Here is a 17,323-nt window from a genome sequence, read left to right as displayed (position 1 = left end):
CTAGCGCTGAAAGCATTTCAACCCATAATAAGCTACAAACACATTCCTGTCAAAACAGACAACATGACAACGATGTATTACCTAAACAAACAGGGAGGCACACACTCAACACAGTTGTGTCTCCTAGCACAGAAAATATGGCATTGGGCGATTCACAACCACATTCGCCTAATAGCACAATTTATTCCAGGAATTCAGAACCAGCTAGCGGACAATCTTTCTCGGGATCACCAACAGATCCACGAATGGGAGATTCACCCCCAAATACTAAATACTTACTTCCAGAGTTGGGGAACGCCACAAATAGATCTGCAACAAAGGAAAACGCAAAATGCCAAAACTTCGCATCCAGGTACCCACAAGATTAGTCTCAGGGCAATGCCCTATGGATGAGTTGGTCAGGGATATTTGCTTACGCTTTTCCCCCTCTCCCAGAATTGCAAAAGTCAAAGCTAGCTTTCTCTTCAATAAAGATACATCTGACCGCAATTTCAGCCTACCTGCAAATTACGCAGTCAACTTCATTATTTAGGATACCAGTCATAAAAGCATTTATGGAAGGCGTAAAGAGAATTATACCACCATGAACACCACCAGTTCCTTCATGGAACCTCAACATTGTCTTAACACGACTCATGGGTCCACCTTTTGAGCCCATGCACTCTTGTGAAATGCAATACTTAACATGGAAAGTTGCATTTTTGATTGCCATCACATCTCTAAGAAGAGTGAGTGAAATTCAAGCATTTACCACACAAGAACCATTTATTCAAATACACAAGCATAAAGTAGTTCTACGGACAAATCCAAAATTTTTACCAAAAGTGATCTCACCGTTCCACTTGAATCAAACGGTAGAATTACCAGTGTTCTTCCCACAGCCAGATTCTGTAGCTGAAAGAGCACTGCATACATTAGACATCAAAAGCGCACTAATGTACTACATTGACAGAACAAAACTAATTCGAAAAACAAAACAACTATTTATTGCTTTCCAAAAACCTCATACAGGGAATCCAATTTCTAAACAAGGCATTGCTAGATGGATAGTTAAGTGTATTCAAACCTGCTATCTTAAAGCAAAGAGAGAGCTGCCTATTACACCAAAGGCACACTCAACCAGAAAAAAAGGTGCTACCATGGCCTTTCTAGGAAATATTCCAATGAATGAAATATGTAAGGCAGCAACATGGTCTACGCCTCATACATTTACCAAACACTACTGTGTAGATGTGTTAACGTCACAACAAGCCACAGTAGGTCAAGCTGTACTACGAACATTATTTCAAACAACTTCAACTCCTACAGGCTGAACCACCGCTTTTGGGGAGATAACTGCTTACTAGTCTATGCACAGCATGTGTATCTGCAGCTACACATGCCATCGAACGGAAAATGTCTCTTACCCAGTGTACATCTGTTGGTGGCATTAGTCGCTGCAGATTCACATGCGCCCACCCGCCTCCCCGGGAGCCTGTAGCCATTTAGAAGTTGATCTTGAACATTTGTAAATTTGTAAATATATTACTTTAAACTTCATTATGTACATACGTATTCACTCCATTGCATGGGCACTATTACTAGCATACACAACTCCTACCTCACCCTCTGCGGGGAAAACAATCTAAGATGGAGTCGACGCCCACGCGCAATGGAGTCGAAATGGGAGGAGTCCCTCGAAGACTTCTTTGAAGAAAAACAACTTGTAACACTCCGAGCCCAACACCAGATGGCGGGATGTGCACAGCATGTGAATCTGCAGCAACTAATGCCACGAACAGATGTACACTGGGTAAGTGACATTTTCCATATATACACACTAGTAACCGAAAACAGGTAAGTACGCAGTAGGAAAACAGTGCAAATTGTGAAAATAACAATAGGTTGCAATGGGCCAATAGGGAAAACAAACCATATACTAAAATAGTGGAGTGCAAAAGTCGGTTTCCCCCTTAGGGAAGTATAGTGTGTAGAGGGGCGCTGGGAGTGTAAGAAAACACCAAAGGTAAGTCATAGACCCCACCCCAGAGCCCAGGAAAGTATGGGTAAAACACAGCAAGTTTCCTAAAACACACTAGAAGTCGTGATAGAAGATGATGCAAGAACCAGAAGAGGCTGCAAGACCCCAACAATGGATTCCTGGACCTGAAGACCTGCAGAAGAAGGGGACCAAGTCCAAGAAACACTGAAGAGTCCAAGGAGAACAGGAGCCCCTGCTAACCCGGATGAAGGTGCAAAAGACGGACCGCCAGTGAGAAGACAAAGTCAGTATTGCACAAAAGAAGACCGATGCAGAAGGTGTCCCACGCAGGATGGATGAATGCAGTCTGGTTTGCGTCGCTGGATTCTGCCAACAAGCCTTGGCACACGCAAAGCTCGCGGTTAGTGGAAAATGGTGCTGCCCAGGATCAGGTGGGACCTGGTGGCCTCTACCTGGGTGAGGGGGTGGGGTGGGGCAGAGGGGGCTCTAAGCAACTCAGAGAGCCCTCAGAAGACCAGGCAGCACGCACAGGAGTCCCGCAGCACTGGGACAAAGAAGGTGCAAATGGAGGCCCACGCAGCACGACACAAAGGATTCCCATGCCGTTGGAGAATCACTCAAGAAGCTGTGCTTCGCAGGATGGAGTGCTCGGGCTCAAGCTTTGTTGTTCACGAAGAACTTATTGGAAGGTCGCACACGAGACTTGGCAATTGCAAGTCACGCGGTGCACAGGGGTACTGTCTTTTGTGGAAAGGCAAACCCATACCTCCACCAAAGTTGGACAGCTGGATGTTGGGACTGTCGGAGTCATTTGAGTCCACCACTCGTGTTGCTGGATCCATGGCTGTCTGAAGACAGCCTCCCACCACCCTTCCCCCCCCCCGACCTCACCGGCAGCCTCTGAGTGACCCCTAGGGTCTCCTCATTGACCAGCATAGGAACCCAACGTCCTGTTTGCACCCTGCACCCGGCCGCCCCTTTGCCACTGAGGGTGTGTGTTTGGTGCCTGCTTGTTGCCCCTTCAGTGCTCCTTCAATCCCCCGGTTGCCCTCCGAGCCGCGGGTACTTAACTGCAGACTGGCCTGATTCCGAGTACCCCCTTTCTCCATAGTAGCCTATGTTAAAATGTGCTCATCTTTGACTTCTGCACCCGGCTGGCCCTGTGTTGCTGGTGGTGGGTGTTTGGCATTAACTTGAACCCCAGCCGATGGACTTCCTAAAACCCGGAGACTGAAATTGTAAGTGTTGTACTTACCTGTAAAATTATCTAACATTTCTTCCCCCGAGAAACTGTTTCTGAAAATTGCAGTGTCCATTTTTAAGAGATTAATGCCAATAATTCAAAAACTGGATAACTTATAGATTTCTTAGTACTGTTGATACATATGTGAAATACGAATTTATTGAATTACTTACCTGCAACTTTAAACTTGTGGTGTTAAAAATAAATGAAGAAAATGTATTTTAAGCTATATAAAAACCATGTGTCTGGAGTTAAGCCATTGAGTGTTTGCTTCTTCTGTTGCCTGTGTGTGTCTACAACAAATGCTTTCACACTACCCTCTGATAAGCCTAACTGCTCGACCACACTACCACAAAAGACAGTATTAGTATTATCTACTTTAACCTCTGTTAACCCTCTGGGGAACCCTTGGACCCTGTGCACAATATATCTCACTTTGATATAGTATATACAGAGCCAGCTTCCTCAATAATTGTTTGATATTGTTCAATAGGCAATGTGTTTGCTGGAACAAGTTATTCAAGTTCAATTTGTTGGAATTCTTGAGTTTGTAATTTTGGGTCAAAAAGATAATCAACATCAGTGGCCGTCAGAGATGTTGCCCATTGAGTCCAGCATGAATGTAGTCCCTTAACATTAGAAACACTGGCTTTGTTAAAAGCCTCAAGGGGTGGGATCGGAAATACGACCATGATTCGTTTCCCCTGGCCAAGAGGTCTCTCTTTAATGACAGCCACCCAAACAGCAGTGTAGGGAAATGCCTCCCTTGGCATGGTTACCCCTAACGTTTTGCCTTTTGTTGATGTCAGTTATGATTGAAAGTGTGCTGGGACCCTGCTAACATTTGTTCCCACAATTGGCACAGCCCTGGCACACATATAAGTCCCTTGTTTCTGGTGCCCCTGGTACAAAGGGCCCTGTGGCCAGGGAAGGTCTCTAAGGGCTGCAGCATGTATTATGCCACCCTGGGGACCCCTCACTCAGCACATGCACACTGCGTCATAGCTTGCGTGTCCTGATGGGGAGAAAATGACTAAATTGACATGGCACTCCCCTTGGGGTGCCATGCCCTTAACATCAGTGCCTGTGGCATAGGTAAGTCACCCCTCTAGCAGGCCTTACAGCCCTAAGGCAGGGTGCACTATACCACAGGTGAGGGCATAGTTGCATGATCACTATACCCCTACAGTGTCTAAGCCAAACCTTAGACATTGTAAGTGCAGGGTAGCCATAAAGCGTAAATGGTCTGGGAGTCTGTCAGATACGAACTCCACAGTTCCAAAATGGCTACACTGAAATCTGGGAAGTTTGGTATCAAACTTCTGAGCACAATAAATCCACACTGATGCCAATGTGGGATTTATTGGAAAATACATAGAGGGCCTCTTAGAGATGCCCACTGTATACCAGTCCAATTCCTAGTGTTAGGCTGACCAGTTCCTGCCAGCCTGGAACAACAAGGCGGGTTTCTGGCCACATGGGGTGAGTGCCTTTGTCACTCTCTGGTCAGGAACAAAGCCTGTACTGGGTGGAGGTGCTTCTCACCTCCCCCTGCAGGAACTGTAACACCTGGAGGTGAGCCTCAAAGGCTCATGCCTGTTCTTACAGCGCCCCAAGGCATCCCAGCTAGTGGAGATGTCCACCCCTCCTGACACAGCCCCCACTTTTAGCGGCAAGTCCAGAGCAGATAATGAGAAAATCACCCACCAGCCAGGACAGCCCCTAAGGTGTCCTGATCTGAGGTGACCCCTGCCTTTAGAAATCCTCCATCTTGGTTTTGGAGGATTCCCCTAATAGGGATGTGCCTACCTCCCCTCAGGGAGGAGGCACAAAGAGGGTGTAGCCACCCTCCAGTAGCCATTCGCTACTGCCCCCTAGACCTAAACCCAGCCCTAAATTGAGTATTTAGGGGCGATCCTGAACCCAGGAAATTAGATTCCTGCAACCTGAAGAAAGAAGTACTGCTGAACTGAAAGCTCTGCAGAGACGACGGAGACAACAACTGACTTTGCCCTAGCCCTACCGGCCTGTTTTCAGACTCAAAGAACCTGCACGTCGACGCATCCAGTGGTACCAGCGACCTCTGACGACTCAGAGGACTGACCTGCACCTAAGGGCCAGAAGCGTGAGTCTTCCCACTCTGCATTCAACTCCCCCGGCTCGAGTTCAGGACAACCAGTACTGCAGAGGGGACCCCCCAGGCGACTCCAACGACGTGGACACCTTGCGTTGACCTCCCTGCACCCCCACAGCGACCATGCAGAGAGTATCTAGTGCTCCCCCTGACAGCAACTGCCTGGTAACAAAGGAACCAGATGCCTGGATCAAGCACTGCACCCGCAGCCCCCAGGACCGGGAGGGACCACCTACCAGTGCAGGAGTGACCAGCAGGTGGCCCTCATACTATCCCAGTCAGTGGCTGGCCCGAGAAGCCCCCCGTGCCCTGCCCGCATCGCCAGAGTGACTCCCAGGTCCCTCTATTGTTGTCAATGACAATCCCGACACCTACTTTGCACACTGCACCCGGCCGCCCCTGATGGTGTGTTCCGTGTGTTTGTGTGTTCCCCTGCCCCCCAGTGCTCTACAACACCCCCCCCCCTTCCCCACGGTCTGCTCCCCGAGGACGCAGATACTTACCTGCTAGCAGACCTGAACCAGACCACCCCTGTCTCCTTAGGCGCCTATGTTATTTGGGCCTTCCTTTGACCTATGCACCTGACCAGCCCAGTGTTGCTGGTGCTGTGGCTTTGGGGTTTCCTTGAACCCCCAACGGTGGGCTGCCTGTGCCCTGGAGACTGAACTTGTAAGTGCTTTACTTCCCACATTAACCTAACTGTTCGTACATCCCCCAGGAACTGTTGAATTTTGCAGTGTCCACTTTTGAAATAGCTTATTGCCATTTTATGTAAAACTGTGTACATTAGTGTTTTGTTCCAAAGTTCTAACTATACCTATGCCAAGTACCTTACCTTTAATGTACTTACCTGCAATTTTAATTTTGTGGTTCTAAAATAAATTAAGAAAATCATATTTTTCTGTATAAAAACCTATTGGCCTGGAGTAAGTGTTTGAGTGTGTGTTCTCATTTATTGCTTGAGTGTGTACAACAAATGCTTAACACTACCCTCTGATAAGCCTAACTGCTCGACCTCACTACCTCAAATAGCGCATTAGTATTATCTATTATTGCCTCTGTCAAGCCTCTTGGGGAACTCCTGGACTCTGTGCACACTATATATTATTTTGGTATAGTATATACAGATTCCTACACATCGGTAGAAGATGAAGTAAAAGATGCAGAGGATTCCTGCTGGAATCTTGCAATCCGAATCTGTAGAAACACCCAGAGGAGAGACCCCAAATAGCCCTGAAAGGGAAATTGGTTGCCTAACCAGATAAGCACCTATCGGGGAGGTCTCTGACGTCACCTGCTCGCACTGGCCACTCAGATGCTCCCAGAGTGCCCCACCAACTTGGAGAACAAGATGGCAGAACCCATTGACATACTGGAGGAGCTCTGGGCACCACCCCTGGGGTGGTGATGGACAGGGGAGTAGTTACTCGCCTTTCCTTTGTCCAGTTTCGCGCCAGAGCAGGGACTGGGGGTCCCTGAACCGGTGTAGACTGGTTTATGCAAGGAGGGCACCATCTGTGCCGTTAGAGCATTTCCAGAGGCTCTGAGAGGCTACCCCTCCCCAGCCTGTAACACCTATTTCCAAAGGGAGAGGGTGTAACACCCCTCTCCTAAAGGAAATGCATTGTTCTGCCTTCCTGGGCCTGAGCTGCTCAAGCAACAGGAGGGCAGAAACCGGTCTGTGAGGTAGCACCAGCTGGGGCTGCCTGGAAAACCACAGAAGTCTGCTATGGCAGTACTTGGGGTCCACTGTGGAGCCCCGAGAGTGCATGGGGTTGTGCAACCAATACTGGAATCAGTAATGGGATACAATTCCCAGTTGTTAGACACCTTAGATGGCCATATTCGGGGTTACCATTGTGAAGCTAGACATAGGTATTGACCTATGTCCAGTGCACGCATAAAATGTCATCCCTGCACTGACGAAGTCTGTGAAAATGGGCCTGGACAACGTGAGGGCACCTCTGCTAGTGCAGGGGTGCCCTCACAGACAGGTACTTTGCACTCAGCCTTCAGGTTTGGAAGACCTGCTATATAGGTGACTTATAAGTGACCTGACCTGGTGCAGTGAAAATGGCTGTGAAATAGTGCATGCACTGTTTCACACAGGCTACAATAGCAGTCCTGTAGACGCCTTCCCATGGGCTCTCTATTGGTGGCAAAATAAATTCTGCTGCTCATAGGGATCCCCTGGAACCCCAATGCCCTGGTGTAGGAAGTTGGCTCTGTATATACTTTTTCAAAGTAAGAAATAGTGTGCTCAGAGTGCAAGGGTTCCCCTTAGAGGTAAGATAGTGGCAAAAATAGATAATACTAATGCTCTATTTTGTGGTAGTGTGGTCGAGCAGTAGGCTTATCGGAGGGTAGTGTTAAGCATTTGTTCTACACACAGAGGCAATAAATGAGGAACACACACTCAAAGACTTACTCCAGGCCAATAGGTTTTTATACAGAAAAATATATTTTCTTAGTTTATTTTAGGAACCACAGGTTCAAGATTTACAGTTAATACTTTAAATGTAAGGTACTTCATTTAGATACTTCAGGAACTTTGAATTAAAGCAAAATCACATACAGTTTTTGTATCAATGGCAATAAGCTATTTTCAAAGTGGACACAGTGCAAAAATCAACAGTTCCTGGGGGAGGTAAGTAAAGGTTAGATTAGGAGGTAAGTAAAACACTTACAAGTCTCAATCCTGGGGCATAGGCAGCCCACCGTTGGGGGTTCAAGGCACCCCCAAAGTTACCACGCCAGCAGCTCAGGGCCGGTCAGCTGCAGAGGTAAAAGAGGTGCCCAAAACACATAGGCGCCTATGGGGAACAGGGGTGCTCCGGTTCCAGTCTGCCAGCAGGTAAGTACTTGCATCCTCGGGGGCCAGACCAGGGGGGTTTTGTACAGCACCTGCAGGGGTCAAAAGAAGGCACAGAAAGTACACCCTCAGCCGCTCAGGGGCGGCTGGGTGCAGTGTGCAAACAGGCATCGGGCTTTAGATTGAAAACAATGGAATTACCTGGGGGTCACTTCAACGAAGCAAGCAGGCACAAGGGGGGCTCCTTGGGGTAGACCCTAGGGGCTGCGGGTGCAGTGTTGGTTCCAGGCGTCGGGTCCCTTGTTACAGGCAGTTGCGGTCAGGGGGAGCCTCTGGATTCTCTCTGCAGGCAATGATGTGGGGGTTCAGGGGGGTCGTCACTGGTTATTCACGGGCTCGCAGTCGCCGGGGAGTCCTCCCTGAGGTGTTGGTTTTCTGCAGGTCGAGCCGGGGGCGTTGGGTGCAGAGTGTGAAGTCTCACGCTTCCGGCGGGAAACGTGAAGTCTTTAAAGTTGTTAAAAAGTCGCAAGTTTGTTGTAGATTGTTGAGCAGAGCCACTGCTCACTGGAGTTTCTTGGTCCTGGGGGACATGGCAGTCCTCTGAGGTTTCAGAGGTCGCTGGTCACTGTCGGATGCGTCGCTGGAGCAGGTTTTCGAAGTTGGAGACAGGCCGGTAGGGCTGGGGCCAAATCAGTTGTCGTCTTCCTCCTTCTCTGCAGGCTTGTAGGTTAGCAGTCCTTCTTTCTTCAGGTTGCAGGAATCTGATTTCCTGGGATCTGGGGAGCCCCTAAGTACTGAATTTAGGGATGTGTTTAGGTCTGGGAGGGCAGTAGCCAATGGCTACTGTCCTTGAGGGTGGCTACACCCTCCTTGTGCCTCCTCCCTGTGGGAAGGGGGCACATTCCTAATCCTATTGGGGGAATCCTCCAAACTCAAGATGGAGGATTTCTCAAGGCAGGGATCACCTCAGCTCAGGACACCTTAGGGGCTGTCCTGACTGGTGGGTGACTCCTCCTTGTTTTTCTCATTATCTCCTCCAGCCTTGCCGCCAAAAGTGGGGCAGTGGCCGGAGAGACGGGCATCTCCACTAGCTGGGATGCCCTGGGGCGCCGTAACAAAAGGGGTGAGCCTTTGAGGCTCACAGCCAGGTGTTACAGTTCCTGCAGGGGGAGGTGAGAAGCACCTCCACCCAGTACAGGCTTTGTTCCTGGCCACTGAGTGACAAAGGCACTCTCCCCATGTGACCAGCAACATGTCTGGTGTGTGGCAGGCTGGCAGGAACTGGTCAGCCTACAGTAGAAGTCGGGTATGTTTTCAAGATGTTCTCTAAGATGCCCTCTGGGTGTATTTTTCAATAAATTGCACACTGCCATCAGTGTGCATTTATTGTGCTGAGAGGTTTGATACCAAACTTCCCAGTTTTCAGTGTAGCCTTTATGGAACTGTGGGGTTAGTGTTTGACAAACTCCCTGACCATATACTCTTATGGCTACTGTGCACTTACAATGTCTAAGGTTTTGCTTAGACACTGTAGGGGCATAGTGCTCATGCACATATGCCCTCACCTGTGGTATAGTGCACCCTGCCTTGGGGCTGTGAGGCCTGCTAGAGGGGTGACATACCTATGCCACAGGCAGTGTGAGGTTGGCATGGCACTCTGAGGGGAGTGCCATGTCGACTTAGTCATTTTCTCCCCACCAGCACACACAAGCTGTGAGGCAGTGTGTCTGTGCTGAGTGAGGAGTCCCTAGGGTGGAATAAGACATGCTGCAGCCCTTAGAGACCTTCCCTGGCATCAGGGCCCTTGGTACCAGGGGTACCAGTTACAAGGGACCTACCTGAGTTCCAGGGTTGTGCCAATTGTGGAGACAAAGGTACAGTTTAGGGAAAGAACACTGGTGCTGGGGCCTGGTTAGCAGGGTCCCTGCACACTTTCAAATCATAACTTAGCATCAGCAAAGGCAAAAAGTTAGGGGGTAACAATGCCAAAGAGGTATTTCCTTACAAGGACTTATTGGACTTTTCACAGACCCACCCATTTGGGAGGTACTGCTATGGTATCCATTCAAAAGGTGAGGAATCTTTGTTTAGAGGTATACATCAGAAGAACAAGTTACTATCCTTCAGTAGCACTCTTTCTCTTGGATACTTTATCTCACTGTTGATTCCTCACTTCTTTCGCACTTCCCTGTCCTGTGGCATGGGGCCTTCTATCTTTAAAATTCCCAATCTAGGAATTTTTATATTGGTTTGTTGAATCCGTTGATGGGTTTCGCGTTTGAGAGCGTGAAAGAGTTCATGAACAAAAACTGACAGCATGCATTGGATGGCTCTTCCAGAGCAAAAATGGGCTGACATAAAGTTGCGCTGTCACTTACCAGTGCGCAAGATCACAGATTTTTGGTTTTCCAGATCTAGTCTGGTGCCTATGGGAAATTCAGATGGTTGAGAAATTTGAGTTTTTTTTAAGGAGTAGTGACCAGAAAGAAGTTACTGAAGATATGCAACTTGTTTGTATGTACATGTTTTTTAAATGTGGTTCGTTTCATGGGTTAAGGTATTTTTCTATTTTTTATTCAAACAGGTTCGGAAAGAAGATACTGACATCTCAAAATGCTCCCCCCTGCAAAGCAGATCATGTGCTTCTCCACACATTAATCAGTATAGTCTAACTATTGGTGTGGATTTGGGAACACATGATACCAAATCACTCATGAAGAGCATTGAGTCACTGTCCTTCATTGTACGTGATGCTGCTCATGTGACTCCGGAGAATTTCGAACTTTGTGTGAAAACAATAAGAGTGTTTGTGGAAGCAAGTTTAAATGGAGGTAAGAATGTTTCATTTCCAGGGCATAATGTTTTTTAAGCTGGAATATTTAGATAATGCGTGTGTCTACAAACAAATTGTGTTTTTCCCCATTCTTAGATGAACGGTTTCCTTATTGATATACTTAAATATATTCCCCTGTAATCATGATGAAGCAGAAAGGCTTTTTTTTCCAATACTTAAACTTGCTAAGCAACCTATAAGTCTTAATTTGGCAGTTCTCCCGCTTGAAGATCTTAGGAACTCCGAAATAGAACATAACTCAATGGGGCGCACAAATAGGTTTACTATCAGTTTTGGTTTCTGTCACATTCAGTACTGTCAGATGATTCTTTTTTTAACATTTGCCTGTGTCATTGATGAATTAATGTAAATGGAACATTGCATTATTTGTTTTTCTTCTAATATTGTTGTGTAGTTACATAAATCGGGATATAGTTTTTTAACAGAAAAATGTGTTATGAAGGAAAGGCTGGTTTGATGAAGTATTTGCATAGAATAGGTTAAAGATATATGAGTAAACACAAGTGTGTGTATATATATATATATATATATATATATATATATATATATATATATATATAATATAATATGTATATGTTCGATGACGTGTAGCTGCAGATACACGTGCTTTGCATATCCCCGCCATCTAGTGTTGGGCTCGGAGTGTTACAATTTGTTTTTCATTGAAGAAGTTTTGTTTCGAGGCACAGGATCGAGTGACTCATTCTCTCGGTGATAGTGTCCATGGGCATTGACTCCTTTGTTAGATTGTTTTCTTTACGCCATCTGGTTCGAACGTGTTCCCTCTCGCACTGAGACTTTCGATTCGGAAACTTTATATTCACTTTCTCATACTGTTGGTATTGTTTTCAAACTCGTTTACATCTACAGTGGATCCTAGAGTACCGTTGGGATCAAGAAAACGCCCTTTCAGGCGATTCCGCCCATCTTGGGTGTGTTCGGGCCCACCTCGCCATAGCCTGATGGTTCGGACTCCATTCGGATTCTGTCCTCGATGCCACGCTAAATTCCCTTATACCGACCAGCACTTGGTCGGTAATCTTTGACTTTCTCCTGAACATAGTGAGGTAGATTGTGAAGCGTGTCGTTCGTTTAGATCGAAGAAGCCACTGCCTGATTGAAGTGCAAGAAGACCTGGGATGGCGTCTTAACATAGAGAGTCCACTAACACCTTAGAGGAGGAGCAGGCACAGACATCTGTTTCGATCCCATATTCCGACTCCAAAAAAGGATCAGAGGATGACAGCCAGTCAATCACAGCGGCACAGCATGTTTAGTACACCTGCCCATACACCCACTTTAAAAAAATCAAGCAAGGCCTTGGGTGCATCACTGCTGTCAAGCCATGGTTCCAGCCGAAAGAAAGTAATCGGCAACCGGCCCCTGAGTTCGGTGCAGAGAAAGGCCAAAGCACCCCATCAACAGGCTAAGCCTGTTTTGATGCTGGAGTCGAGCAATAAAATAAGAAGCTCAGCCTCTGAACAGAGCCAACACCTACAATCTTCGGATCCAAAATTAATGCGTCCGGCTTCAGAGCCGATACCTCAGCTAATATCTTTGAGACCCTAACACCTCAGAACCGCTTCAGAGCCGAAAACGTCTGTAGAAAATGCCACTCTTGGCATGGTTACCCCCTAACTTTTTGCCTTTTGTTGATGCCAGCTTTGATTGAAAGTGTAGCCTGACCCTGCTAACCAGGCCCCAGCATCAGTGTCCTTTCCGTAAAACTGTACCTTTGTCTCCACAATTGGCACAGTCCTGGCACACACAAGTCCTTTTGTAAATGGTACCCCTGGTACCAAGGGCCCTGTGGCCAGGGAAGGTCTCTAAGGGCTGCAACATGTATTATGCCACCCTGGGGATGCCTCACTCAGCACATGCACACTGCTTGCCAGCTTGTGTGTGTGCTAGTGGGGATAAAGAGACTAAGTCGACATGGCACTCCCCTCAGGGTGCCATGCCAAGCTCACACTGCCTATGGCGTAGGTAAGTCACCCCTCTAGCAGGTGTTACAGCCCTAAGGCAGGGTGCACTGTACCACAGGTGAGGGCATAGCTGCATGAGCACTACGCCCCTACAGTGTCTAGGCCAATTCTTAGACATTGTAAGTGCAGGGTAGCCTTAAAGAGTATATGGCCTGGGAGTTTGTCAAACACGAACTCTACAGTTCCATAATGGCTACACTGAATACTGGAAAGTTGGGTATCAAATTTGTCAGCACAATAAATGCACACTGATGCCAGTGTGAGATTTATGGAGAAATGCAGTCAGAGGGCATCTTAAAGATTCCCCCTGCATACCAGCCCAACTGCTACTTCTAGGCTGACCAGCCCCTTGAGGGTCCTACTGGGCCCAAGAGCTCTACCTGATAAGGCTCTAGCTCCATGGACTCAGTTCCCTCAGGGGATAGAACATCTTCATGAGAAGAGAGGTTCTGTTTCTTATGCTGTGAAGAAGCTGATCCCCCACTCTTCTTTCGTTTTTGAAGGTTGGGACATTGTTCCAGACTCCAACACTTCTTTTTCACCCTCTAGCTGCTTATCACTGGAGAATTGCGGATTCTCAGGCACTCCTGGAAAGGTGCAATAGAGCCCACTGGGATGAAATGGAAGAACTATTGCAATATCTTCCACTGGAATTTAAAAAGTGGACAGGAAAAAGTAGCAGAGGGACAGGCCATGTCAAACAATTCAATCAAATGTGGTGCTGATGCAGTCAACACAGCAGCACTGTGGGGTCAACACTAGTATAGTGACAAGAAGACATGCATGGTTGAAGTGCTCGGGTTTTAAACCTGAAATACAACAAGCTGTATTAAACGTACGTTTTGATATAGAGCATTTATGTGGGCCAGAGGTGAATACCAACATAGAAAAAATAGAGGCTTAAACAATATAAGAAGAGGTAGAATATCTGCCTCTAGAGGTTCCTCATCCACAACAAAACATTGACATTTTACAAATCCCCACAGTTCATACATCTCCTGTGGGAGGAGGACTGGTACATTTTTATCCACAATGGTACAACATCACCACAGATCAGCGGGTTCTATCAAATATCGAACATGGCTATTGTCTAGAACCCATTTCCACTCCACCAAATATCCCACCTCGTTTCCACAAACTCCGTCATGACCATCTTTCTCTAGTAAAGGAGGGAGAGGTACAGTCCCTTCTTCTCAAAATGGCTATAGAACCAGTCCCTACATCCCAACAAGGGTTAGGGGTATTCACTATACTTCCTTACACCCAATAAGGACTTTTCATTTAGACCAATTTTAGATCTCAGGCCTATACATGCTTTCAGAGCATTTCCACATTGTCACTCTGCAATGTGTTATTCCTCTATTACTGCAAGGGGGTTACATGGGAGCATTGGATTTCAAAGATGCTCATTTTCATACTCACATACATCCAGCAGACAGCAAATATCTAAGAATTTTCAATGCAGAGTAACATTACCAATTCAAGGTACTAACATTTGGGGTAACAACAACCCCAAGAGTATTCACAAAATGCTTAGCAATAGTGTAAGGAAATGCCTCCTTGGCATGGTTACCCCCTGACTTTTTGCCTTTGCTGATGCCAAGTTATGATTTGAAAGTGTGCTGAGGCCTGCTAACCAGGCCCCAGCACCAGTGTTCTTTCCCTAACCTGTACCTTTGTTTCCACAATTGGCACACCCTGGCATCCAGGTAAGTCCCTTGTAACTGGTACCCCTGGTACCAAGGGCCCTAATGCCAGGGAAGGTCTCTAAGGGCTGCAGCATGTCTTATGCCACCCTAGGGACCCCTCACTCAGCACAGACACACTGCTTGCCAGCTTGTGTGTGCTAGTGGGGATAAAGAGACTAAGTCGACATGGCACTCCCCTCAGGGTGCCACGCCAACCTCACACTGCCTATAGAGGGGTCAGTCACCCCTCCAGCAGGCCTTACAGCCTTAAGGCAGGGTGCACTATACCATAGGTGAGGGCATAAGTGCATGAGCACTATGCCCCTACAGTGTCTAAGCAAAACCTTAGAACATTGTAAGTACAGGGTAGCCATAAGAGTATATGGTCTGGGAGTCTGTCATGCACAAACTCCACAGCACCATAATGGCTACACTGAAAACTGTGTAGTTTGGTATCAAACGTCTCAGCACAATAAATGCACATTGATACCAGTGCACATTTTATTGTAACATACACCCCAGAAGGCACCTTAGAGGTGCCCCCTGAAACCTTAACCGACTACCAGTGTAGGCTGACTAGTTTTAGCAGCCTGCCACACACCAGACATATTGCTGGCCACATGGGGAGAGTGCCTTTGTCACTCTGTGGCTAGTAACAAAGCCTGTACTGGGTGGAGGTGCTTCTCACCTCCCCCTGCAGGAACTGTAATACCTGGCGGTGAGCCTCAAAGGCTCACCCCCTTTGTTACAGCACCCCAGGGCACTCCAGCTAGTGGAGTTGCCCGCCCCCTCTAGCCACAGCCCCACTTTTGGCGGCAAGGCCGGAGGAGATAATGAGAAAAACAAGGAGTCGTCACTGACCAGTCAGGACAACCCCTAAGGTTTCCTGAGCTAAAGTGACTCTGACTTTTAGAAATCCTCCATCTTGCAGGTGGAGGATTCCCCCAATAGGGATACGGATGTGCCCCCCTCCACTCAGGGAGGAGGTAAAAGAGGGTGTAGCAACCCTCAGGGCTAGTAGCCATTGGCTACTAACCCCCCAGACCTAAACACACCCCTAAATCGAGTATTTAGGGGCTCCCAGAACACAGCAAGAAAGATTCCTGCAACCTAAGACGAAGAAGGACTGCTGAGCTGAAAAGCTGCAGAGAAGACGGAGACACCAACTGCTTTGGCCCAGCTCTACCGGCCTGTCTCCCCACTTCTAAAGACACTGCTCCAGCGGCGCGTTCCACAGGGTCCAGCGACCTCTGAAGCCTCAGAGGACTACCCTGCATCTAGAAGGACAAAGAGCCCCTGAGGACTGCGGCTCTGCTCCACAAAGACTGCAACTTTGCAACAAAGAAGCAACTTTGAAACAACACACATTTCCCGCCGGAAGCATGAGACTTTGCACTCTGCACCCGACGCCCCCGGCTCGACTTGTGGAGAACAAACACTACAGGGAGGACTCCCCAGCGACTGCGAGACCGTGAGTAGCCAGAGTTGACCCCCCTGAGCCCTCACAGCGACGCCTGCAGAGGGAATCCCGAGGCTCCCCCTGACCGCGACTGCCTGCTCCAAGGACCCGACGCCTGGTAAGGACACTGCACCCGCAGCCCCCAGGACCTGAAGGATCCGACCTCTAGTGCAGGAGTGACCCCCAGGTGGCCCTCTCCCTTGTCCCGGTGGTGGCTACCCCGAGGAGCCACCCCCTTGCCTGCCTGCATCGCTGAAGAGACCCTTTGGCCTCCCATTGGATTACATTGCGAACCTAACGCCTGTTTGCACACTGCACCCGGCTGCCCCCGTGCGGCTGAGGGTTGTACTTTTTGTGCTGACTTGTGTCCCCCCCGGTGCCCTACAAATCCCCCCTGGTCTGCCCTCCGAAGACGCGGGTTCTTACCTGCTGGCAGCCTGGAACCGGGGCACCCCCTTCTCCATTGAAGCCTATGTGTTTTGGGCACCACTTTGACCTCTGCACCTTACCGGCCCTGAGCTGCGGGTGTGGTAATTTTGGGGTTGCCCTGAACCCCCAACGGTGGGCTACATTGGACCCAACTCTGAACCCTGTAGGTGGTTTACTTACCTGCAAAACTAACAAACACTTACCTCCCCCAGGAACTGTTGAAAATTGCACTGTGTCTAGTTTTAAAATAGCTTATTGCCATTTGTGTGAGAAATGTATATGCGATTTTGCTAATTCAAAGTTCCTAAGTGAAATACCTTTCATTTAAAGTATTGTTTGTAAATCTTGAACCTGTGGTTCTTAAAATAAACTAAGAAAATATATTTTTCTATACAAAAACCTATTGGCCTGGAATTGTCATTGAGTGTGTGTTCCTCATTTATTGCTTGTGTGTGTACAACAAATGCTTAACACTACCCTCTGATAAGCCTACTGCTCGACCACACTACCACAAAATTGAGCATTAGAATTATCTCTTTTTGCCACTATCTTACCTCTAAAGGGAACCCTTGGACTCTGTGCATGCTATTTCTTACTTTGAAATAGTACATACAGAGCCAACTTCCTACAAATAGTAGCAGCATTTCTCAGAGGAAAATAAATACATGTTCTCCCATATCTAGACGATTTTCTCATAAAAGCCAATACCATTCAAACATGACATCAACACACTCAGTA

At 47.7% G+C, this 17,323-nt stretch overlaps 1 protein-coding gene across 3 annotated transcripts in view; it reads left to right on the top strand.

Moving 5' to 3' along the window:
* GBF1 (golgi brefeldin A resistant guanine nucleotide exchange factor 1) overlaps nucleotides 1–17,323 on the top strand; it is a 1,570,387-nt gene that overhangs the window by 1,238,249 nt on the left and 314,815 nt on the right. For all 3 annotated transcript variants that reach the window (XM_069240539.1, XM_069240538.1, XM_069240540.1), the window contains one exon: nucleotides 10,755–11,001. In XM_069240539.1, the coding sequence (XP_069096640.1) occupies nucleotides 10,755–11,001 (247 nt within the window). The remainder of the gene's footprint in view (nucleotides 1–10,754; nucleotides 11,002–17,323) is intronic.

The sequence above is a fragment of the Pleurodeles waltl genome, chromosome 6 (genome assembly GCF_031143425.1).
Source record: "Pleurodeles waltl isolate 20211129_DDA chromosome 6, aPleWal1.hap1.20221129, whole genome shotgun sequence".
NCBI lineage: Eukaryota > Metazoa > Chordata > Amphibia > Caudata > Salamandridae > Pleurodeles > Pleurodeles waltl.
This window is presented reverse-complemented; position numbering and strand designations above follow the sequence as displayed.